At 41.2% G+C, this 21,728-nt stretch overlaps 1 protein-coding gene and 1 pseudogene across 2 annotated transcripts; both read left to right on the forward strand.

Annotated features, from left to right (window-relative positions):
* The first annotated feature begins 4,338 nt into the window (after positions 1-4,338).
* Positions 4,339-5,862, forward strand: LOC147308482 (RING finger protein 228 pseudogene; annotated as a pseudogene).
* A 3,426-nt stretch (positions 5,863-9,288) lies between these two features.
* Positions 9,289-20,510, forward strand: acsl3b (acyl-CoA synthetase long chain family member 3b). Of its 2 annotated transcripts, XM_086271994.1 has the most exons (16): positions 9,289-9,503; positions 10,310-10,461; positions 11,914-12,403; positions 13,007-13,184; positions 14,055-14,164; positions 14,323-14,461; positions 15,044-15,194; positions 15,401-15,524; positions 15,645-15,716; positions 15,828-15,967; positions 16,428-16,600; positions 16,711-16,785; positions 16,884-17,075; positions 17,161-17,275; positions 17,359-17,516; positions 17,693-20,510. In XM_086271994.1, exons 3-16 carry the CDS (start codon positions 12,053-12,055, stop codon positions 17,848-17,850), a joined length of 2,136 nt encoding a protein of 711 aa, XP_086128120.1. In that variant the 5' UTR covers positions 9,289-9,503; positions 10,310-10,461; positions 11,914-12,052; the 3' UTR covers positions 17,851-20,510. The 2 variants fall into 2 exon arrangements, with proteins under 2 accessions (XP_086128120.1, XP_086128119.1); XM_086271993.1 differs by lacking the exon at positions 10,310-10,461.
* Positions 20,511-21,728: the final 1,218 nt, after the last annotated feature.

Raw genomic sequence — 21,728 nt, forward strand, 5'->3', positions numbered from 1 at the left:
AGTTGTCATGTAATCGTTGCAGTAATTTAACAATGAATGCAGCGCGGAGCAGTGTAACACATCCGTGCAAATGCTGCATTAGGGACACCCTGAGCCACATGTTGGATCACTTGATTTTTCTAAAGCTTGAGTTGTTGTTGTTGTTTTTAAAATAATTACAAGAAATGGCGATTTTATTATATTTTATTTTATTTTTTATTATTCTGTTCCCCCCAGGAATACGTTATACATTGGGTGACTGAGCTTATGGGACACCTCAGTCTGCTGAATTGAATGACTGATTGGTCAAAACAATATTAGGCAACATCATAACTTACATTTTCTGTGCAATGCAGTGATCACCGTTATATTTGTGAATATTTACCTAAACATGATGATGATCCTGAGGAGCACTGTGAAAATCTCAACTAAATGAAACTAATTTCATTTAATAATAAACGTATTTATTTATTTATTGACTGTTAAATGGAGAAACAATGGATGGGGGCACAGAGATTGTTGTATCGTTATTTCACTTACATCCCAACTTGGTGCAATCTTTCTGGTCCTTTCACTCCCACAGCATGTGGCTCAACATATCTTTAGTCACTCTATAAGACCCTCTGTTTAAAAAAAATCCAATGGACACAGAACATGTGGAAACATTATACGTCCATAAAAGCAGAATGGGGGAGATAGAAAGTTATTATACTAAAGTTCGACTATCATGAAAAGGATATTGGATCTACCATGTCAAATCAATTAGACGGGTAAGCTGAGTCAGAAATGCGCTGTGGTGGTGGCAGCAGCGGTGAACCTAATGCATCAAAAATATAGAACAAAATGAACCCAAAACTAAATAACATGTAGCATTTACTTGGCAGATACACAGCCAGAGTCTTTTGAGGCTATATTTTGGAATCATACATATTAATGAAACTCAATAACCTTCTATGTCTCCACTAAAGATAAAGTTAGTATAGCTGCCTAATAACCTATAGGCAGTTTTGTTCTTGGCCGATAAGGCCCTCTGCTGAACCACAGCACTGGAAAAATCTCCTTTCTTTGCAAAACCACTTACAGCATAATAGTCGAGATTAACACAATATCAGTTCAAATATAGGAGGACATCTGGAGGAAATTAAATCATAACTGATAATCTGTCCATGAGCTATAGGGACTCAACTGCTGAGCTAACAAGGTTAAATCATTTAAAAAAAAATTCCGTTCCTTAGTTTAAAAAAAATATATTGTAAATGTAACTGCTTACCCTGACAAGCAGAGTGATTGATAACCTTGATTACCCAAATTTGGATTATCCATTGACTTTCTATCATAATTTCAGTGTGTTAAAACAACAGCCAGCTGTAAAACAGCATGTGTTTAACCTTTATTAGGCCTCAGAGAATCATGCCTCTGCTGTGAGTGGGAATTTTTTTAATTAAGTGTAATAATACATGTCTGTAAAGCAGACGCCCGCAAGGGTTTATCATTATTTTAACTCTTTTGGGGTGTTTTTGGTTTCCTACTATTTTAAACACAGAATTGTAGTTTACTTACTCACTTGTTATGACGACCACAACTCTAAATTAAGCTGAGATTGTGTGTGTGTGTGTGTGTGTGTGTGTGTGTGTGTGTGTGTGTGTGTGTGATTTCCGTTAAGGACAATATCAATCGTAACTGATTTATTTATTTATCCTGTCTTTTTTTAAGCTCCAAGCATTCAATGGTGATAATTTAATAGAGCTTTACATGAGCGGACATAGTCTGAAAGGTGAGAAACAGAGAATACCCAATTTATCTATTAGATAAACATCTAAGCAGCGTTAGAATGAGGAAATCCATTCTCTGATTAACAGCCTTTGGGATGTTACTGTTACAAGGCACAACCAAAAGACTGCACTGTTTTTCTAGTGTGTTTGATCTTATCAAATATGTGTGGCTCTCCAGACTTCAGTGGGAACTCACGCTGAGTGCAGTTATCATAACAAAGACCTATAAGGTGAGCTTAGGTGAGGGAGCACAAACAAAAAGAGAAGCAAAGCATTTGTTAACCATACAACCTCGGGGCATGCGGGGTTGCTTTAATAGCTGAGTAACTACAGACCCAAACACTGAGATGATGAACCATCATTTGCCACCTTCAGTAAGATTATTATTTAACCTGCAATACACTGTGCTCTTACTTCAATGTGTGTGTGTGTGTGTGTGTGTGTGTGTGTGTGTGTGTGTGTGTGTGTGTGTGTGTGTGTGTGTGTGTGTGTGTGTGTGTGTGTGTTTCTCTTTGGCGGATATCTGGTGTTATGACAATACACAGGAGCAGAATTATTGCTTCGCCAAAGAAAGTTTTACATCCAAAGCAAATTCAGTGCAATATAGATTCTTTTAATGATTAGCAATGACTAGTTTTACCCGTGTGATGTGGAAATTCATCATTCAATAGGCTTTTGTTTTAAAATCACAAAATATATAACACAAGCGAATCCTATCCATAATCTGCTCATTTTTGCACATCTTCAAGGATTACATATTCTGAGTTCAGTTTTATTTTCTAATGTACAGGGGGGAAAGAATAAATATGTCAAACATATTCTGAAGCAGTAACCCAAGACACCATCAAGCCCTAGGGCTTTTTCTTAATTTCCCTGAAAATACGTGCAGGATGAATTCAGTCGACTAGAAGGCCAAACAACCTTGTCTCTCTGGATAAGAAACACTCGGGTGACTTTTGCCATAATTAATATGATTTGCAAGAAGTATTTTGGTATGTCATTTTCTCTATCGCAGGGCCAGATTGAGCTTTAAAAAAACAGCAACTGATGTTTCTGCTTAAGACCAATAACAACCATAAGCCAGAGAACCGGAGTGTGATAACAGCCTTAAATGAATGAGTCTGTGATGAGTTACAGTGTTACGTTCTTAGGTGTAACTGTGTGATGGAAGAGAAAAAGAGAACAATGCTAAATCAATTTTAGTCCTAGTATTTCACATCCCCTTTACTGATTTATTAAAAGCAGATACAGAGCAGTCCCAGTACAGGGGGCTACAGAGCTTGAAAGAGTTCAATTATATGCATTTTCCATGTTTTTGTTTAAAAATCTTGGCGCTGACAACATTTCTATTGTCAGAAATTCATCTCATTATGTGTTGACACATTTCTTCTTCATTTATATATTTTACTGATGAATCACTTTACTTCTGAATCATACAGGAACTAAAGCGAAACACCAATCGTCATTAAATCCATGATTAGAATGAAGTTTATAATAGTTTTTATAAAGGAGCACTGATATGCTAGCAATTTAAAGTGTATTCTAACCATTAATGGCTGGAATTACCGCGCTGTTAAAACGTTTTAACTACATGTAAAGTTGTTCATTTATATAGATTAACACTGCTTTCACTAAACATGCAAGCATAAATTCCGCCACAAGAGGGCCCATTGTACGTCGGCACATCCTGCAGGCCAGTGTGTGTGTGCTATCATGTGTAAAGATACAGCCTGAAGACAGAAGCTTGTCCTAACATGTAACACATAGTTTCTGTGTGGAAAGGTCATGAAATCTTCTTCATCTATGTTGGCAGGGAATTCCTTTAAGATGACTCTACTGACTCTGAAACGTTTCAAGTATACTTTAACTCCATATTCAGAGATCCATACTATGGATGGGGATGCAAAACTTTTAAGGACAGACATAACACATTTGTGCATTATACCAGTGGTCTGACTTTATTTAAATTAAATAATTTCATAATTTCTCATTAAATAAAATAATGATGATAATATTTCTCCACACAAACCAAATAGGGTGTAAATTTATGTAAGTTGAGCAGATACTCCTTGTATTACTAGGGCGGACAAAAGTTTAAAACTGGAATATGAGTCATTATGCTTGCAATAAAAAGAACCATTTCCATGAGAGTCTCCTGGAAATGGTTATTAATATCAAACATGATAATGAAAAAGAACATTCACGAATCTCTAAACCGGCTGCTGGTATGTAACCCATGTGGTGCTCTCTGAGCTAAAACTTGCACAACAGCGGATCAGCGCCGGGCTGAAGGTGTCACCGCTGATCATCCTGCTTGGCGCTGTCCACTGCCTGTGGTGCTGAAGTGTAGAGGAATCAACACATGGTGCCCTTTACTGACACCGCGGGCACTAAATTCTAATTATACGGTTAAATAGGCCTGTTAGATCCAACTTATACACGTGATTCACGCTTGAGACAAATCTGCCAGGTGACAGAGACCAATGGAGAAATCAATTTGACAATGTCTATCGATTTATTAGTATTAGTATTATTATTAGATATATATTTTTCGCTTAACAGTTAGTTCCGGTGTTGAGATCACGGCGATGCTCAGAAAGGAACGCGATTTCAACACAACCAGAAATATTATTTATTCCACTTCACACTGCCTTCCTGCAGTCCTCCACTTCAGGAGGTCCTCTTATGTGTGATGGCGAAATGTGAGACTCGGTGTACTGACAGTGTTGTCAATTAAAGCAGTTAATGCGGTCCAATAATGGAGAACATGGCGGAGGCGCTCAGTGCAGGAGGCATCCATGGGGAGGAAAGCGAGTGCAAAATATGCTACAACTACTTCGATTTGGAGCGCCACAGTCCCAAACTGCTGAGCTGCTCCCACACCTTCTGCCTGGAATGCCTCGAAACGTTGCACTTCCGGGAGGGTCGGGGCTGGAGAATCGTTTGTCCCGTGTGTCGCCACCGAACTCCTTTACCGGAACGTCGGGTTCGCAACCTCCCCGACAACACAGCTCTCACCGAGGAGCTCTCGCACAAAAAGCGGGAGCCCGAGGACTCATTAAACGCGGAAAGGCTGCCGGGTCTGCCCGCTTCTCTTGCGACCTCCACGGAGACCGGCCACAGCGGATGGGAGGCGTGCAAACACGTTGCATTCAAGACCAGTTGCGTGTGCGCCATCTTCTCCTTCCTCTCCACGCTGCTGCTCCTGTTTCTGGGCCTCGTCTTTGTGCATAACCTCAGCCACATCAGGTCGCTCGTCCCTGTCTGCTTGTCTGTTGCCAGCATTCTTGCCCTGTTCTCGCTCATCCTGACTTGGTTAGCCTGCATGCTTTATCAGCCTGAAACCGAGGCAAGCGACTCAGTTTATCTCAATATCACGTGATCACCCGGATACACCAACGAAACCCAGCCTGTTGAGAACTATTCAAAGGGAAATGGTTATCATTTTATTTTTTCAGAGTGATTATAAATCCCGTATGGCACTTTAGTAAAAGGTGTGTTTGTGGATAATTGTAATAACATCAGTAAACGGTGCACAAACTATGTTTGAACTTGTGCAGACTCTTTGCCACACTGTCAAGCTTTACTGGGACACTTTACCTAAACAGAGCCATTAATAATAACTTAAAATTTAAAGCAGGCTTTAGCTTAGCGTCCCAAGGTGCATTGAAACAGCTGTATGAGTAAAGCTAATGGGACATGACAGAATTATTCCTATCTTCTGTGCCCGTTTACCTTAAAACTACCTCTGTGTGATTACACTGACTCCCCATGGTGGGCCGGGGCAGCAGCAGCAGGGGATCCCAGGTCAGTCACCCTGAGGGGACATGGGCCTTAACAAGATGAGAAAAATAACTTTGGGGTTGGGGGCCTAAATAAGTAGTTTTTTGAAGTGATGACATAATGGAAGTGCAGGCTGTCTTAAATAACCTGATGGGGGTTCAGTTATCTTTATCAAATCATTAAAATCATGCTTAGATGGCTTTTAGAGCAAGTGTTTTATTGGATTTTTGTGGATTTGTTGCATGTATTTGCTGTGTCTCATCATCATAAGAACAGCAGCACTTTCAGTGCACTGGGTTTGGGTTATTAAATCCATCCTGATCAAGGAGATGACTCCATTTGGTTTGTGGTATTTGCTGAATCCCAGTAACACAGTAGGCATTTATATCCACTTAGTGTTGTTTTAAGAGGCGACACTGGTCTCTGGAGTTAAAATCCATCTCTTTCAGGTCTCTCAAAGGAACTCCTTCATTTGGTCATCCGGTCAGTGAATAATGCCACTTAAGTGCCACCATGACAAAAGCCTGAGGAGGAAAAAAAAAAGAGGGATAGCAGGCTTCCACTGGGAGCCATAGGCAACAGTGTGTCTGGGGCAGAGGGCTTCATTTCATGGGGACTGTGGGGCTTAAAGTTAAAGATTACTTTGAAATCTGCATCCCCTGCCATCAAACTCTCCCACCATCTCCCACCCTCCCTCCAGCCATCACTCCCACTCCCGAAAAATAAAAAGCTGTCGCTACAGAGCAGGGGATGAGTCGAGAGCAGATCCTCTTTGATGACAGAGAAGGATCCTTTTGTTCTCTAATCCCTACACAGCACACACACACACACACACACACACACACACACTCCCACCCTCCTCTTCCTTATACGTCCAACTAGATATCAGAGATTTTCATAATCAGATGGGGGGGGTCAAACATTATTAGTTTACCAGTTTTACCTTTAATTGACATTGACATTGACAGTGGAACATCTCTAACAAAAAGGAACAGGTTTTGAGGTCATCACTCTCTCCACAATTTTGCTCAGTGGGTTTTGGTGTATTTCTCCAAACGTTTTAAATTTTGCAGCCTTGAAGCTCTCCCAAATCTCCCCAGAAATACATGCAGCACAACACTACAGTTAACCTGCAAAAGGTTGTAACTCACTCACAAATGCTCAGGTGTCAAAAAAGAGAATACGTACACAATGCTGCATAGGATTCAGCAGATTTTGACATGGATCATACAGCATGTGACCTTGCAACTGAGAAATCAAACACATGTATAGCCAATAAGTGTTCAAATTGTAAGCAGTTGTGCTTTTTCTTTTAACTTAACCCTTTGTTGACTATGATCTATACATGCTAAAGACCTAATTTGTAATTTTGGCTGTAAAATGAAAAGGGAAATAATTGAGATTTTTCAGAAACCATTTGAATTTTGTCTCTAACTCAAACGTTAACTGAGTTATGGTCATGGTCAAGAATGCCTGTAAAATAGGCCCACTGGCAGGCCTGTGGTAAATAAAGGGTTAACATTCTGAAACCTTTGTAAATGAGAAGTGCTCTTTCTGATGTGCACAAGTAACAGAAAGTTGAGAAGAATTTAAAATACTTCGATTTGAAGTTGAGCAACTCAGAATAACTAAAGTAGCAGGTAATCACGTTGTAATCACACTGGCGGGAAAGAATCACATTTTAAATAACACAGTAGGTGAATCTCCGGGGAACAGTGATTAGACGCCGTGGACACTCAAAAGAGACAGACAGTTGCATGATACATTTTCTCTCTTCCTGTATCGTTTTAAGTGTGTGCAGAGTGTGTCTCTGTGTCATTATCACATTGGACACACATATTTCACAGAGCAGATGAAAGTGATGTGTGTACTTGCAGCATCTGCACCCTGACGGTCCGTGTCCCGCCGTGACCTCAAAGACACAGCCCGAGGAGTGAGATTATCACCCTTCTGTGTGCAGTTTGCCTCATCATGTGACCACAAGCTTGTGTGAGTCCAAGTCTGTGTGTAAGTGGTGGAGAAAGTGTGGCTTTGTGTGCACATGTGTCAGAAAATGGCAGTAAAAACATATGGCCCAACAAGCATGCAAAAACTCTAAAGAACAGTGAGAAGAAATCGATGTCCAGGGTCAAAGTGTCGCACGCAGCTCATCTAACCATTTCACTTTCATCGTGTTCCTTTTTAGCAGTCACAGGAGATGTTTCTCTCCTATCTGTCCTCTGCCTCTGTCTCACATGCAGCATTTTGGGATAACGTCTAAGTCAAGTTGAAACAGGAGAGCAATGTGTGGGCCTCACGTAAGAGATGCAACTCCCTCTGGTGTGTAAACATAAGATTGCAGACAACTTTCTTTTTATAAAATTACATAAAAATATTTAAATATATATGAATTGATTTTTTTTAAAGACACTTAAAAGTCAACCAATGTTGGTGATTATTGTATTTACATGTCTGCCTGTTAGAATAAACCCAACACACACACATATTTATGTTTATTATGTGTGTGAAACACAGGAATGAACCACATTATCAAGTCATGTGATCTTTTTAGCAGCAGCTGTTTTTTATTATTCTGATAAGTGAATTCGCAAACTATCCATTAACTGTTTCCCCCAAAAACAGATTTTACATGAATATCAGTGACCACCACAGGCCAGGCTGAACTGATTGCAACAGTAGCACCATTAATTATCAATACATTATTGTAGAAAGCTCTATTAAGAGTGCTGGCTGTCTCTCACATGATACAGGTACATGGAAATAAACCTTTTATAAAGATGAATTTAGTTTGGAGAGGCTGATATGGAACAAGCTTTATCCTAACTTTAATCACTCACTGCAGCTTCATCATCTTCCTCATATTTCTACTCTCTCATTTCTATCCTGTCACACACACTATTGAGAGGAAATAGACCAGAAAAGAACCACGAGTACAACGTTAGCCAGATAGTTTGGAGGAATAGAAACTCCAAAAAAACAATTATGGAGAAGTATGAAACAACAGTTCAGACGCTTCTTTCGTCTTCTTAATTCAGGAAATATATTGTGGCAAAAGTGTGCTATTTTCAAGGATTCAGAACTCTTAAATAAAACTGTGCAACAATCACATGCAGTTAGATATTTGAATTAAATACTTGGGGGGAAACTGACATATCTGGTAGGGTACTGAAATTTTAATAGACTGTGATGTGAGTTAGATTACTCACTAAGTGCTCCTTAGTCTGGTGCTTGAACGCACAGCATCGTGGTTTTAATTCATATACGTTTCAGTGTATCATTTTGATGGTCTGGGATATGTATTAGAATGAAATACAGTCAATCAAAGCTGATAAGGAGGTAGTCAATCTTTACATTCCTAGGTTTTAATAAGCTGTCGACAAAAAGAGGAAGGTAAGGAGTTTCGGTGGTTTTGGTAACCGTTCTTGCTCAAGACAACCTAGCGTCTTACACGTATTGCGGTATGTATAGCTTGTTTTCCCTTCGTCTCGTTTCCCTTCGCCCATTTGACAGCTGTCTGTCTCTTCTTTGGCAGATCGCCGACTTGCTTATCAAACACAATAATATGTGACTTGCGGTCACTTAACAGCCCACTAAACCTGTCGCCTCACGGGCGGCCACACTCTGTGTCTACTGCTGTAGGACCGCGTAGACGGCTGTGACCGATAATAACCTCTCTGACGTCTCTGTTGGCCCAAGCACGCGCCACCTCCAGTCTTCCAATCGCAGGCGGAGAAGCGTCGTGACGTCACTTTATATCTTCCGGGCTGGCAGCAGTGGCCCGGTGATGCTCTGATTTACAATTTGACTTAATTTTATATTGGTTTTTAAGCGGACCAACGGTTGTAATTTAGGGACAAGCACGCTGAGTTAGCAGACGATGTCTTCATCCTTCTCAGAGCTGTGGTTGCAGAGGCTAATCTAGCTGATCCGGTGCTTCAGAGACTGAAAGCGCAGCTGCAGAGGAAAGAGGTGAGAATGTGTTGCGGCGTGAGCGCTCTGCAGATGTTGAGGAGAGATGGTCTTATTTTCAGCGACCGGTTTGCTAATCAACGTGGCACGTACCCTTTAATTCTCCTTAGACGTCCATACCGGGCCACGCTTATATGCTGCTTTTTAAATTAATTTCGGTGAATGTCCACCGGGAAAACCGGCTTCACTAAAGGCACCAGTAGTAGTAGCGGCGGTGGAGGCTAGCTATAGCTAAATGCTAGCGCGTCTTTGAGCCGCTAATCTGGATGCTACTTCGCTAGCATCGCAGCATGTGACCTTCTGTGTGTCATCCAGCGGTAGTGTTTCTCAAAAATTATTTTATGTGTGCCGGTTTTATTCAACGATGTTGATACAGAATACTGTTAAGGATCCAAACCAACGCACCGACACCGCACTGTATGTCATGCTTCTCATCTGACTGCTTCAGTCTGAATTACATGATAATTACTAGGTTAAATGCTACACTCGTCACTAGATTAAATCCAGAGTGGGAGTTGCTGAGTTTATACTACTGTCCCGATGCTGATTAACATACTGCCACTATTGCTATCATATTTAGTGTTAAAACAAACAATACTTTAAAATTAAAGTGGCAGCAAGTTGCTGTGTTTGTTAAATTGCGTTACTAAAACAAGCACGAGGTTTTGTGTAGTCTCTGTTGGCTGGCATTAACAAATAAGGTCTAATTTCTGATCAAAAAGTTATTCATTGCAGCTGTGTGTTAAGGGATTGCAGGTTTTTCCCACTGAGACATATTTTTTTCATGCATTATATTGTTGAACTAGTGAGCAGGAGAGGGTGTGTCTCTGTCATTCAAATCCAACAATGGCTGGACCTGTAATACGTGTTGGAGCTGGAAGGACTTCTCAGTGTACTTTGCCCAGATAATGGATGACTTTTATCGGTTGGTTGTGGTATCTGGGTTGCTGTACAACAGGTGAGACATGTTTGTAGCAGGAGCGATTTGAGTTTGGACCTGATTGTAGTAACAGTTAGGATTGTCTTTTCCCCCCAGTAAATATACAGGTACAAAGTGGGGCTGATGCACACACTTGCAGAATGCTTGTCATTTATTTCTTTAGCTTTAACTGTTTATATTTCCCTTTATTTATTTTGTATGTGTTATTTATATCCAGTTTCATTGTACTTGTACAATGAAAATAAAGAGATTCAGATTCTTAAAACCTATGCAGTTATCTAACCTACAGCTACCTGGGATTGTAACTACATGTCGCTTCATCACAGCCTCACAGTTGCAGACTCTGGCTATGGCTCGGGCCACTTGCGCAGTCTGCATAGTAGGCTCTACTCAGATTCAGCACAGAAGTCTTCCAATTCAGCTTCAGGGTGCAACTGTGGAGAGGCTTTCTGAGGACCTTTTCCTCTTGTCTTGTAGCTTCTGTTTGCACATGGTCAGCCCACCTCTTAAATAAATGCTGAAGCGAAAAGATTCTTCTTAGTCATTTTAGAGTTATGTGAGGGTCTGCAAACATCTCTGCATTAAGCTGCAGAATGAGTCACTGCCTGTCACCAACTCTCATGTGGTCTGGCTGTGTGGCAGCAGGGCTACTCTGCAAATTACCCTTTGGCTTTAAGTATATGCTACAAATAGCCAAGCTCTCGTTCTGCAGTTGGTTTTTGTTGTACAGCCAAACGACTTGGAGAAGTACAAAAGTGCATGTTACAGTGCATGTTATGATCCAGTTGGAAACAAGTGGTTGAGTACACTGGACGCAGTCAGAAATAAAGAAAATTAGAGAGGCATTGTTCTCTGGCTTAAATGCAGCCACTGCTTGATTTTGCCCTCAGCGATTGTGAGGTTAACTGTTGTCATTTCCAGCAATACCAAAGCTTGTTTGGCCTGGTTTATCTATATCTTTATGTAAGACTTCAGCTGTAGCTATCATCTCTATAAGTGTATCTAACGGTGTTCTACAAAATATTGAAAAATGACAAGATGAAAGGAAAGAAATGAGGGCTGTTTCTGTATTGTTTCCAGATCACAAAGTGTTGCCCTCACAATACTAATTTAGCAATTAATGAAATGGGGAAATTAAGCAGTTTCACACATGAGGCAGTCAGTTGTCTTTAAGCTAAGGAGTTAATTACAAGTCCATATCAGCTCTGTTAATAAATCTTTAATTAATAGCTATCTTATAACTGAGCACCATGTTTCCTCTCTAAACAGACCTGCTGGTGAGGTGAATAGTGCTGACTGAAAGTGATACTAAGAATAGGAAGAGATAACCTTCATGCAAGCAAAGATTATTTTACCAGGAAGCAGTTCCTTGCTATCAAAATGTGCTGATACGTCTTTATTCCAGACTATGTTCCTAAAGTTACATGTGGTGTGTGTGTGTGTGTGTGTGTGTGTCTGTCTGTCTCGCAGGTCTAGGTGATTTCCTGTGCAGAAAGAAAAAGCACAAAAGAACTCACAGCCTCCAGCCTTCAGCCTCAGCAGCAAGTTGAGGTACTTTCAGGGCAGGTCCAAGTTTTATACATTTCCAGCGCTTACTTCATCTTCAGAGATGAAGTTGAAGGAGGATATGAACCCCCTGCTGCTGCAGGTTTTCCGTTCAGTGGTCTGGGTCTATTCTGTCATCACCTTCATACCCTGGTACTTCTTCTCTGGAGCTGGCAACAACTTGGAACGAGCCCGCAGGATCAAGGCACGCTCGGTTAGCGGGCACCCAGCAGGGCCTTACAGAGCAGTCTACAGCCAAAAGGAGCTAGTTGCGTGGCTCCACCCTGGCGTGGACACCCTGGACAAAATGTTTGAATACGCTGCCAAAAGGTTTCCTAAGAGAGACTGTCTGGGAACCAGGGAGGTGCTCAGTGAGGAGGATGAGCGCCAACCAAACGGCAAGATCTTTAAAAAGGTGAGACATGCTACCCTTATAATTTGTTTAATTAGTTTTATTTAGTTCATGTGAAAATTGAGGTTTGAGTCATGTCAAGATGAAGATCCCCTCATTTCATTTAACTTTAGAAATGTAACACCAGGCGACTCGGTCAGATAACGGGAAGTTTGTTTATAAGAGTGCAGTCAGCTGCTGTGCACAGTGTGATGAATGTGGGTGGAAGTGCAGCAAATTTTCTGCTCCTATGTCTCTGGGCCCAATTAACACCTGCAAAGCAACAGACCCGTAGATGGCACTAGCGGACTGTAAATAATGTGTTATGCTGCCATCAGGAGACACTATCATGTTCGGCTTTTTCAGTATTGCATATAAGAGCAATATCTGCAGCCTCTCATGTGGGTTCAGTGATACCATTTCGTTATTCCTTCTAATAAAAAGCAGCGCCGATCCTACAAATGTGGATATTATGGTTCCGTTTATTCATTTCATATTCTTCCAATTGAATGAAACCGTTCCCGGCCCTGTAGAAAATATGCACCACCATCATTTTTCTTTTAATGTTTGGTGTAGTATGAGGACAAAAATGCTGAAGACTGCATGGTTTCTGCGTGTTCGTTGCAGGTAATTCTCGGGAACTATGACTGGCTGTCGTATGAGGAAGCCTACCAGGCAGCAAAGTGTTTTGGCAGTGGTTTGGCAGCTCTCAATCAGAAGCCTCACTGTAACATCGCCATCTTCTGTGAGACCAGAGCGGAGTGGATTGTCACAGCACAAGCCTGCTTCATGTACAATTTCCCACGTGAGTGGCAGAAGGACAAATGTGTATTATTATCATTATTATTATTATTATTATTATTAATAATAATAATAATAATAATAATAATAATAATAATAATAATAATAATAAAAAATATCAAAGACATCCAAGGCACTTTTCAATAAAATATACATTCTCTTTATTTTGCTCTTTTTTGTTTATATTGTCTTAATGTAAAGCTCAGAGGATTCTTACTTTTAGGGACTAATTTCAATACAGATATTTAATGAGTAAAAAATATTTGATATAATTGTTGATAAGAGTTATGAAAAAAGGGGTAGTCATTGTGCCATTGTTTAGAAACTTTCCAGCAATATTTTTCAGACTAGTGAGCATCTTACTATGAAGGTACCATTTGACTGTATCGTAGTCAGCTGTGACGCTACTTCCCACAGACAGTGCTGCGGGTATTGTAGGCAGTAGAGTCAGAGCCTATTTGTTCAATAAAAGGATTTGTATCATTTCAAAATTATCCCAAGCCTATTTTAATGGCACTGTGTTACAGTGGTTAGCAATGTCTCCTCACAACATGAGGGTTCCTGGTTTGAACCTGCCACACAGCTGGGGCCTTTCTGGGAGTTTCCATGTTCTCCCAGTAACTGCACAGGTTCTCTCCAGGTACTTCCCACAGTCCAAAGGTGTCTTTGTTGGTTAATGTTGTGATTCTAAATTGCCCGCCTCTTACATAATGAGAGCTAGGATAGGCTTCAGCCCCGCAATGACCCTGAACTGGAGAAAAGGTTATGAAAATGGACGTATAGAAAAGTTTCTCCTATCAGGCAGCATATAAGCTGATACCATTATATCTTGTTTTGACTGTGTAACTAAAACGGATGTAATTGAATTTGACAGTTGTGACCTTGTACGCCACTCTCGGACCCGTGGCCATTGCACATGGGCTGAATGAGACCGAAGTCACGCACATCATCACAAGCAAAGACCTGCTGCAGAGCCGTCTCAAGGTAACTGCTTACCTTCTTACACTTATCACATGTACGCTGTTTAACAAAGTCAACCAGCAGCTGCTGGTTTGTTGTGTGCAACATTAGAGTGTGATAACAAGTGTAGCTTAATGACGGTTTCCTCCTCCCTCCCACCTGCATCTATCTCTGTGCCATAGGCCATTCTGTGTGACGTGCCGAGGCTGCAGTATATCATCGTAGTGGACAGTAAACCCACAAGCTGGCCAGACATTCCTAAAGGCATCATGGTCTACAACATGGACACAGTGAAGGAGATGGGATCCAGGCCTGACAATAGTGAGTGTTTGAGCAGGGTGATTGAAAAGTTTTCTAATTTGGTCTGGAAAGTGGAAGTGCTCTGATGGAGGCTTAACACAAAGCCAGCACCCTAATGTGTAATTGGAGTGATGTGCTCTGCGTGACGGAAGGAGGTCAAATCACCACTTACAAAACACACAATGCCATCACAAAGCCAACACCTCGGCTGTGTTTGGTTTAACTGAAACATCTGAAAACTGCATTTTTGTCATGTGCAGTAGATGTGTGAAATTATTATTTTCATTTTTTTAATATACAGCATTCATCTGAAATTTGTCTTTGTCTTCACACATTTGAAGACCGGGCTCATAATGAGGAGCAATTCAATCTCTCAATAATTAAACCCATTAATATGAATTGAAAGAGGCATGATCAAAGCACTGTAAATTTATATGCAATTAAAAGTGTTTATATTTGTCCTTTTTAAACCTTAAAGATAAGTCAATCCTTAATCATCACACACCATGCAGTTGTTGTTACTACGGTTTCATTTCTGTAAATATTATATTTACGGTCCATTTCCCCAGTAGCCATTACCGCTCTTCTCTCTGTCCACCATAGTTGCAGTAGACCGCAGAAAGCCAGAGACCTCAGACATCGCAGTTATCATGTACACCAGCGGCTCCACAGGCATCCCCAAGGGTGTCATGATCTCCCATGGCAACCTCATTGCTGGCATCACAGGCATGGCGGAGCGAATCCCTAACCTCAAGTATGTCAATATCCGATTTCTCGCTGTTCTCTGACATTTTCTCGCTGAGTTTTGCCACGTTCTGGTGCACAGAGTTTCCACTGTCACTTCGTTCTCTGCCAACGTGTGTGGTGATTGTCACTCACACAGAGACAGTTTTGTTGTTTATATCTCAATTTTATGTCAGTATCTAGAGGTAATTAATGAGATCACCTGTGTGCTCGCAGTGAGACGGACACCTATATCGGCTACCTGCCGTTAGCCCACGTTTTGGAGCTCAGCGCGGAACTGGTGTCCATCTCTCACGGGTGTCGCATCGGCTACTCCTCTCCTCAGACTCTAGCAGACCAGGTCAGTGGGGAAACGGGCAGCAGCATCTTTTGGTCAGCGTTTCTTGTCTCTCTAACTGTACACTGCAAATTCACAATCCATTAAAGATTTAAAGAGGTTGCCTTTTGTTTTATTTCACAGTCCACCAAGATCAAGAAGGGCAGTAAAGGTGATACCAGTGTGCTTAAACCCACTCTTATGGCTGCTGTACCAGTAAGTCTGCATTTATCGCAGTACACCTAACACAGTCACACCAGATAAAAGTACTGGGGGCTTTTAAAATGCCAGAAATGTCTACTGAGAGTTCATCTGCTTGGTGTGCAGGAGATCATGGATCGGATTTACAAAAATGTAATGACCAAAGTGGAGGAGATGAGCAAATTCCAGAGGACGCTGTTTGTGCTGGCTTACAACTACAAGATGGAGCAGATCTCCAAGGGCTACAGCACACCTCTCTGTGACCGGTAATACCCATGCACATGACGTAACCCTGAAACAGGACCTTTTATGCTTTTCTGTTTGAATCTGTACGATGAGAGGGTACGTGCAGTGGTGCTGATATCAGGCACACAGTTTAGGTTGTGAGCGATGAAGCCCCGCCCACCTGCTGTTCAGACATTCTGTATTAATGACAGTTGACGCTTGCTTTCTGAGTTATACACAAGCAAACATTTATGTCTGCTCCTTCTTGGCTAATCATAACAAAAGAGCTATTTCTCTGGATCCTGTGTGAGTATTTGGGTAGTATTGACTCTCGTATTGTGCGTGCACACAACATTTTTTAGTACGAATCAATATCTGTTTGCTATGGGGCTTTATGGCTAACTTTTCAAAGCTCTTTTAGTTTCTGGAGTTGCTGTCTGAGTCTCCTCCACTTGCAGTCGTCATCATCACCCTGCTCTGTTTTCTTGTCTTTTTCCTCAGTCTGGTGTTCAAACGTGTGCGTGCGCTCTTGGGAGGGAAAACACGGGTGCTGCTGTCTGGCGGAGCTCCCCTCTCGGCTGCTACACAGAGATTCATGAACATCTGTATGTGCTGCCCTGTGGGGCAAGGCTATGGTCTGACGGAGACTTGTGGAGCTGGCACCATCAGTGAATGTAAGCAAATGTGAAAGAGTAGATGTGTTTTTGCTGTTAGGAGAAACGATTATAAAAAGAACTTAGAAATGACAAGCAAAGTTAATATAAGTCCTTATTTGTATTTTCAGTTTGGGACTACAGCACAGGGCGGGTTGGTGCTCCACTGGTTTGTTCAGAGATCACGCTGAAGGACTGGGAAGAGGGTGAGTACAGAGCTAGAAAATCCGTCCTTAGTTCATTAAAAAAAAAAAAAAAAAAACTTTAAGTTGCTTAATAATCAAAAAATCCGGATCTTTTTTAGGTGGTTACTACAGCACAGACAAGCCCAACCCAAGAGGGGAAATTCTGATTGGTGGGCCCAATGTCACAATGGGTTACTACAAAAGCAAAGGCAAGATCCAAGACGACTTCTTTGTGGACAAGAACGGCCAGAGATGGTTCTGCACTGGAGACATTGGAGAATTCCACCCCGACGGATGCCTCAAGATCATCGGTAAGAAATGCAAAAATGAGTTAGACTGCATGTGATACAAGAGGGAACATCAGTCGGGATTCTAATAATTCTTCTTTTCTCACAGACCGTAAGAAAGATCTGGTGAAACTACAGGCAGGCGAATATGTCTCTCTAGGAAAAGTGGAGGCTGTTCTGAAGAACTGCCCACTCATAGACAATATTTGTGCCTATGCCAACAGGTAAAGCCCCGCAGACTTTCTGGATCTGTTTATTTCATTGTTGCTGCCTAATCTGTAATCGAATCTTTTTTGTTGTTGTTTAGTGACCAGTCATATGTGATCAGCTTTGTGGTGCCTAACCACAAGCAGCTAATGGCCCTGGCTGAGCAGATGCAAATAAAGGACTCGTGGGAAGAACTCTGCAACAACTCCCAGATGGAGGAGGTGGTCCTCCGCATCATCACTGAGGCTGCTATCACAGGTAGAGGGAAAAAGTCTTATCTCCCAAGTACAGTATCATTAACAAAACTCAAGTGAGACATCTGAATAGTTTGTTCAGATTTGGTGAGATAGCATCCCGTCCCCTGTGTCAGACTTTGCACTAAGATGACACTTTATCTGTCAGGCTGACTTGTGATTGTGCTCTCTCACATCCAGCAAAATTGGAGCGATTTGAGATTCCCAAGAAGATCCGGCTGAGCGCTGAGCCCTGGACCCCAGAGACGGGCTTGGTCACTGACGCATTCAAACTAAAACGTAAGGAGCTAAAGACACACTACCAGGAAGATATCGAGAGGATGTACGGAGGAAAATAACACGAGACGCACTCCCAGCAACCAGTAAACACATCCACATATATACCTGAAAACACTCACACAGTTCTCAATACTACTTCCAAGACTACTTTCTGAGGAGTTACATTTAAGTTACCAGTAACACATAAATACACACACACACACCCACAGGGACCCATGCACCTCCTTCCCGGCTTCCCTGCAACCAGCTTCGATCAAAGCAGGATGGAGGCGGGGGGGGGCGACTCTCGAATCCAGCTTAATGGTTTTTGTCAAAACCTAAGAGGCTGAACAGACAGCTGAGCCAGCCAGACGTGTGCAATGCACCAACCACTCCCTTTCAAGGAATTCAGGTCTTTAAGTTGCTGTGACGACCAAGACAGCGAATGAAGTCAGACCTTTGCATGACTCAAAGTGAAACAAATGTCAAGCTTGATGCAGCTGAACCCATGTCAGCGACCACACTCTGTTTGCTTCTCCTCCCGCTGCCCTGCTTGCTGGAGTGTGCCGCGTGGGGGCCATGAAGTGCGCACCCCTGGCAGAGACATGGTGGGGAGGTAGCATGAGCCCAACAGAGGGGACACCTCCTGGGCTCAAAGTAACATTCAGGTCTGCGGGGATCTCTGTGGTCTTTATTTTATTTTATTTTTTAAATCCGCATTTCAACATTTCCTTCATGTTTGGTTTGTTAGCTTTTAAACCCATCTGATCAGTTTTCTGTGTTCCAAAGCCATGAGAGATTTGAGCATTAGGATGTCTTCAAATACATTTTCATACTTTTACTTTATGGTGGTATTATTTGGTAGGGGGTGGGGGTTCTTTTCCTTTTTTATTATTTGTTTTGTTCATGCTACCTGTACTTTAATGGTCTTTGTTTACAAGCTTTTTCATTTCTTCTTTTGTATCTTTTTTCCTTTATTAGCCCGCGTCATAAGGTCTGTACATTTAAATTCTGACTTACTGACCTGACCTAGTTATAAATGATGGAGTCGTATCCCTTCTGCTGTTCCCTGCCTACACAAGATTGTCAAACATTAGGACCAATTGGGAGTGTTTTTGTTTTTCCTTTCAGTTTTTTTTCTGTGGTTTATTGACATACAGTAGCCATGCCACATGTTCCTCCAGTCACGACCAATGCACCAAACGGATGGTTTCAAGGGAACTTAGTTGCTTACCACAGGAAGAATAGTTACACTAGTTAGCCTTTCATAGACTGCTGTCCCAGTTACTTTGTGGTGCAACTGTACATGTTTTTACCATAGGTCTGTTTACTGTTACTTTAACCTTTTTACCGTACGTATAAAAATGAAATGCAAAGTGAATGTGCAATATTTATACTCAAATATTAAAAGTATCTAAGAAGGAAGACGGAAAAAAAAAGCGCACAGGCAGCGGCCCTTTCGCGGCATGTTAACATTTAGGCCTCAACTTCAGTGCATAATGGAAGGCCTGTAGGACTGTAGAAATGTGGGCGATGGTAGAGAGACACTGATAGAGAAGTGTAGATGTAGCTCCTTTTGAACGTACTGTGCTGCAAATGTAATGTTTTTAATAAGACTGTAAAGTTAAAAAAAAAGTTATATCTGGCGTTGTAGAAAATTGCATGATGTAAAGTGCACATGTACCAAAGCACATCAGTATGAGAGAATCACACTCCATTCAAACAACTGAAGAAATAATTTATTGACCCACTCCTTTAAAAAAAAAAAAAAAAAAAGTTGGGAGTGTATGCATAGCTGAAGCTCAATTCACATTTCTGTATCTTGAAATTGGTTTATCTGTATAATATTTGTGCAGTGTATATAAAAGGGTCTCCAGTGCTACAGACACCTGACATTTATTTGAAATGTTGTAAAAAAACATGCATTAATTAATGTAGGTTTATGGATTTGGTGCTGGTGGTTGATATACTCTGAATGGCAATAGTGTAAAGTGACTTTTACAAGCTTTGTTATTTCCTTCTTCCCTGTTCTTCGATTTCTTTTATTTTGTTGTAAGGTTTACATCTTTCTTGCAGCCGCCTTTTTCTGAATGCAAACCCTGCTTTGCTTGTAACAAAGATGACATTAATAAAGGGTACAGTAGGGTCCTCCTAATGGCAATGTCATCAGATTTCATACATAAGGATCGTATTTAGCTTTGACCAAACTATCGCGATAAAGTTGGGGGGGGGGGACCCGTGCCTCCCTTTGTGTGTGCTGTTTGCTGCTTTTTCTCTGCCTGGCTCGAGGCGGCTGGTTGCCTTCTGACACACACGAGCGATCTTCAGGGGTCTTTAGAATGTGAAGCACTCCACACATTGTTGGGTTTTTTTGGGGTTTTTTTTCTTGATGACGCACGTCATCTCATACCAACAAGCATTATCTGAACTAACAAGGCAAAGACTGAGGGGTGGTGCAGAGATCAATTTCACCATTCCTGTTATTTTCTCTTTCTTTGTAAATATCAGGGAGGTGGGGGTGGGTGGGGCAGGTCTCACAGATCAAAGTTCATTAAAAGTACCAATAACTGTACATGTGTAAAGCTTCCTGTTAATATGTTTAGTAATCTTTGTAACTGAACTTTTTTTTTCGGGGTGGGCCTGAAAGCTGAGCTACTGCAAGTGTCTTCTTCCTTTTATTTATTTGTGATTTGGCCTTGGAAATTATGTCATGAAATAAACAAGTTTGTGTTGTAAATACTGCTGGTGTTTGTGTGCTTTGGAGTTCTGTGTGTGTGTCTGTCAGACACCTGAACGTAGTCTGTGAGGTTTAACGTGTGACTAATAATCAGCAGCTTGATTGGAATCATCCTCAAAGCAGAGTTTCTATGGCAACGAAGGCCAGTGTGCGTGTGCGGATGTGGTTTGTGAAAGGCTGTGTGCCGCTTCGACGCAAGCGGAACATCCAGTCCTGGAAGTCGACCTTCATTTAAAGCTAGTAAACAAAGGAAGGTGTTGTTTGTTTTTTCTTCACCCTTTCTTGAGAAATTGAATCAGAGAAAAAGAAAAAAAGAACTTTTATTGAATTCCTTCTGAACGCACCTGCTGATTAACATAGATGATGTAGTCAGGATCCATTATTCAACACCAGGGCTGCAGATAATCCTTTACTTTTTTGAACTGCTGTTGAGCCTTAGTCTAAAGCAAAAAAACATGACATTGGCAAGTTGTCCCATTCAGTTTCTCTGAGCCTCAGCTGACGTATTTGGATTCTCCAGAATCACAGACTGCACGTATAAAACAACAAGTCACACATGAGTTTATACATGCTGTTATTAAAGCCTGCAGCTGAGCTTTATGGCTGTCACCCTATTGGGTTTTTTTAAATTTATTTTTTTATGTTTATTATTTAAGTTTTGTTTTTGAAGCCAGAAGTGTTAAGCAATACCTCTGTGGGCTTTCTGGAGTTTTTTTCAATTATTATATTTAATAGACCAGGAGTGTCAAACATAAGGCCCAGGGGCCAGAATCAGCCCCCCAGAGACTTATTTTCAAATCAGCCTGTTAGCCAGCTTTGAAAATAAGAAGGAGGGCATACATTGTTGGGGGCCTTTTGTTTTTTTTCCTCCACAGCCATTCATACTACACCAAAGTAGTTAAATAACAGATACACAATTAAATGACAGAAAATCCTGTTTTTCACTATCTGTTATGGATATTTTGGTTAGAAGCCAAACACTTTTTTAAATCAATCTCTAAAAGGTTAACGTTTTATAAATATGGGACAGCCTCGCAATGAGCTACCAGAAATTCTTCTTTTATTAAGTAGAAAAACTGAGATGAGTTTCACTCAACTGGTGATTTCCAAAGAGCTATTAGCCAAAAATCTGGCAATCTGGCATACTTCTGCATGGTTTACAGTGTATCCTTTAAAGAATCTGAAGAAACTGGAGCACAAAAGAAGAAGTGGCAGACCTTA

The sequence above is a fragment of the Aulonocara sp. 'chitande type north' Nkhata Bay genome, linkage group LG18, assembly GCF_057382095.1.
Source record: "Aulonocara sp. 'chitande type north' Nkhata Bay isolate Kocher_YH1m ecotype deep benthic linkage group LG18, A_spYH_male_GT1.1, whole genome shotgun sequence".
Taxonomy (NCBI): Eukaryota; Metazoa; Chordata; class Actinopteri; order Cichliformes; family Cichlidae; genus Aulonocara; species Aulonocara sp. 'chitande type north' Nkhata Bay.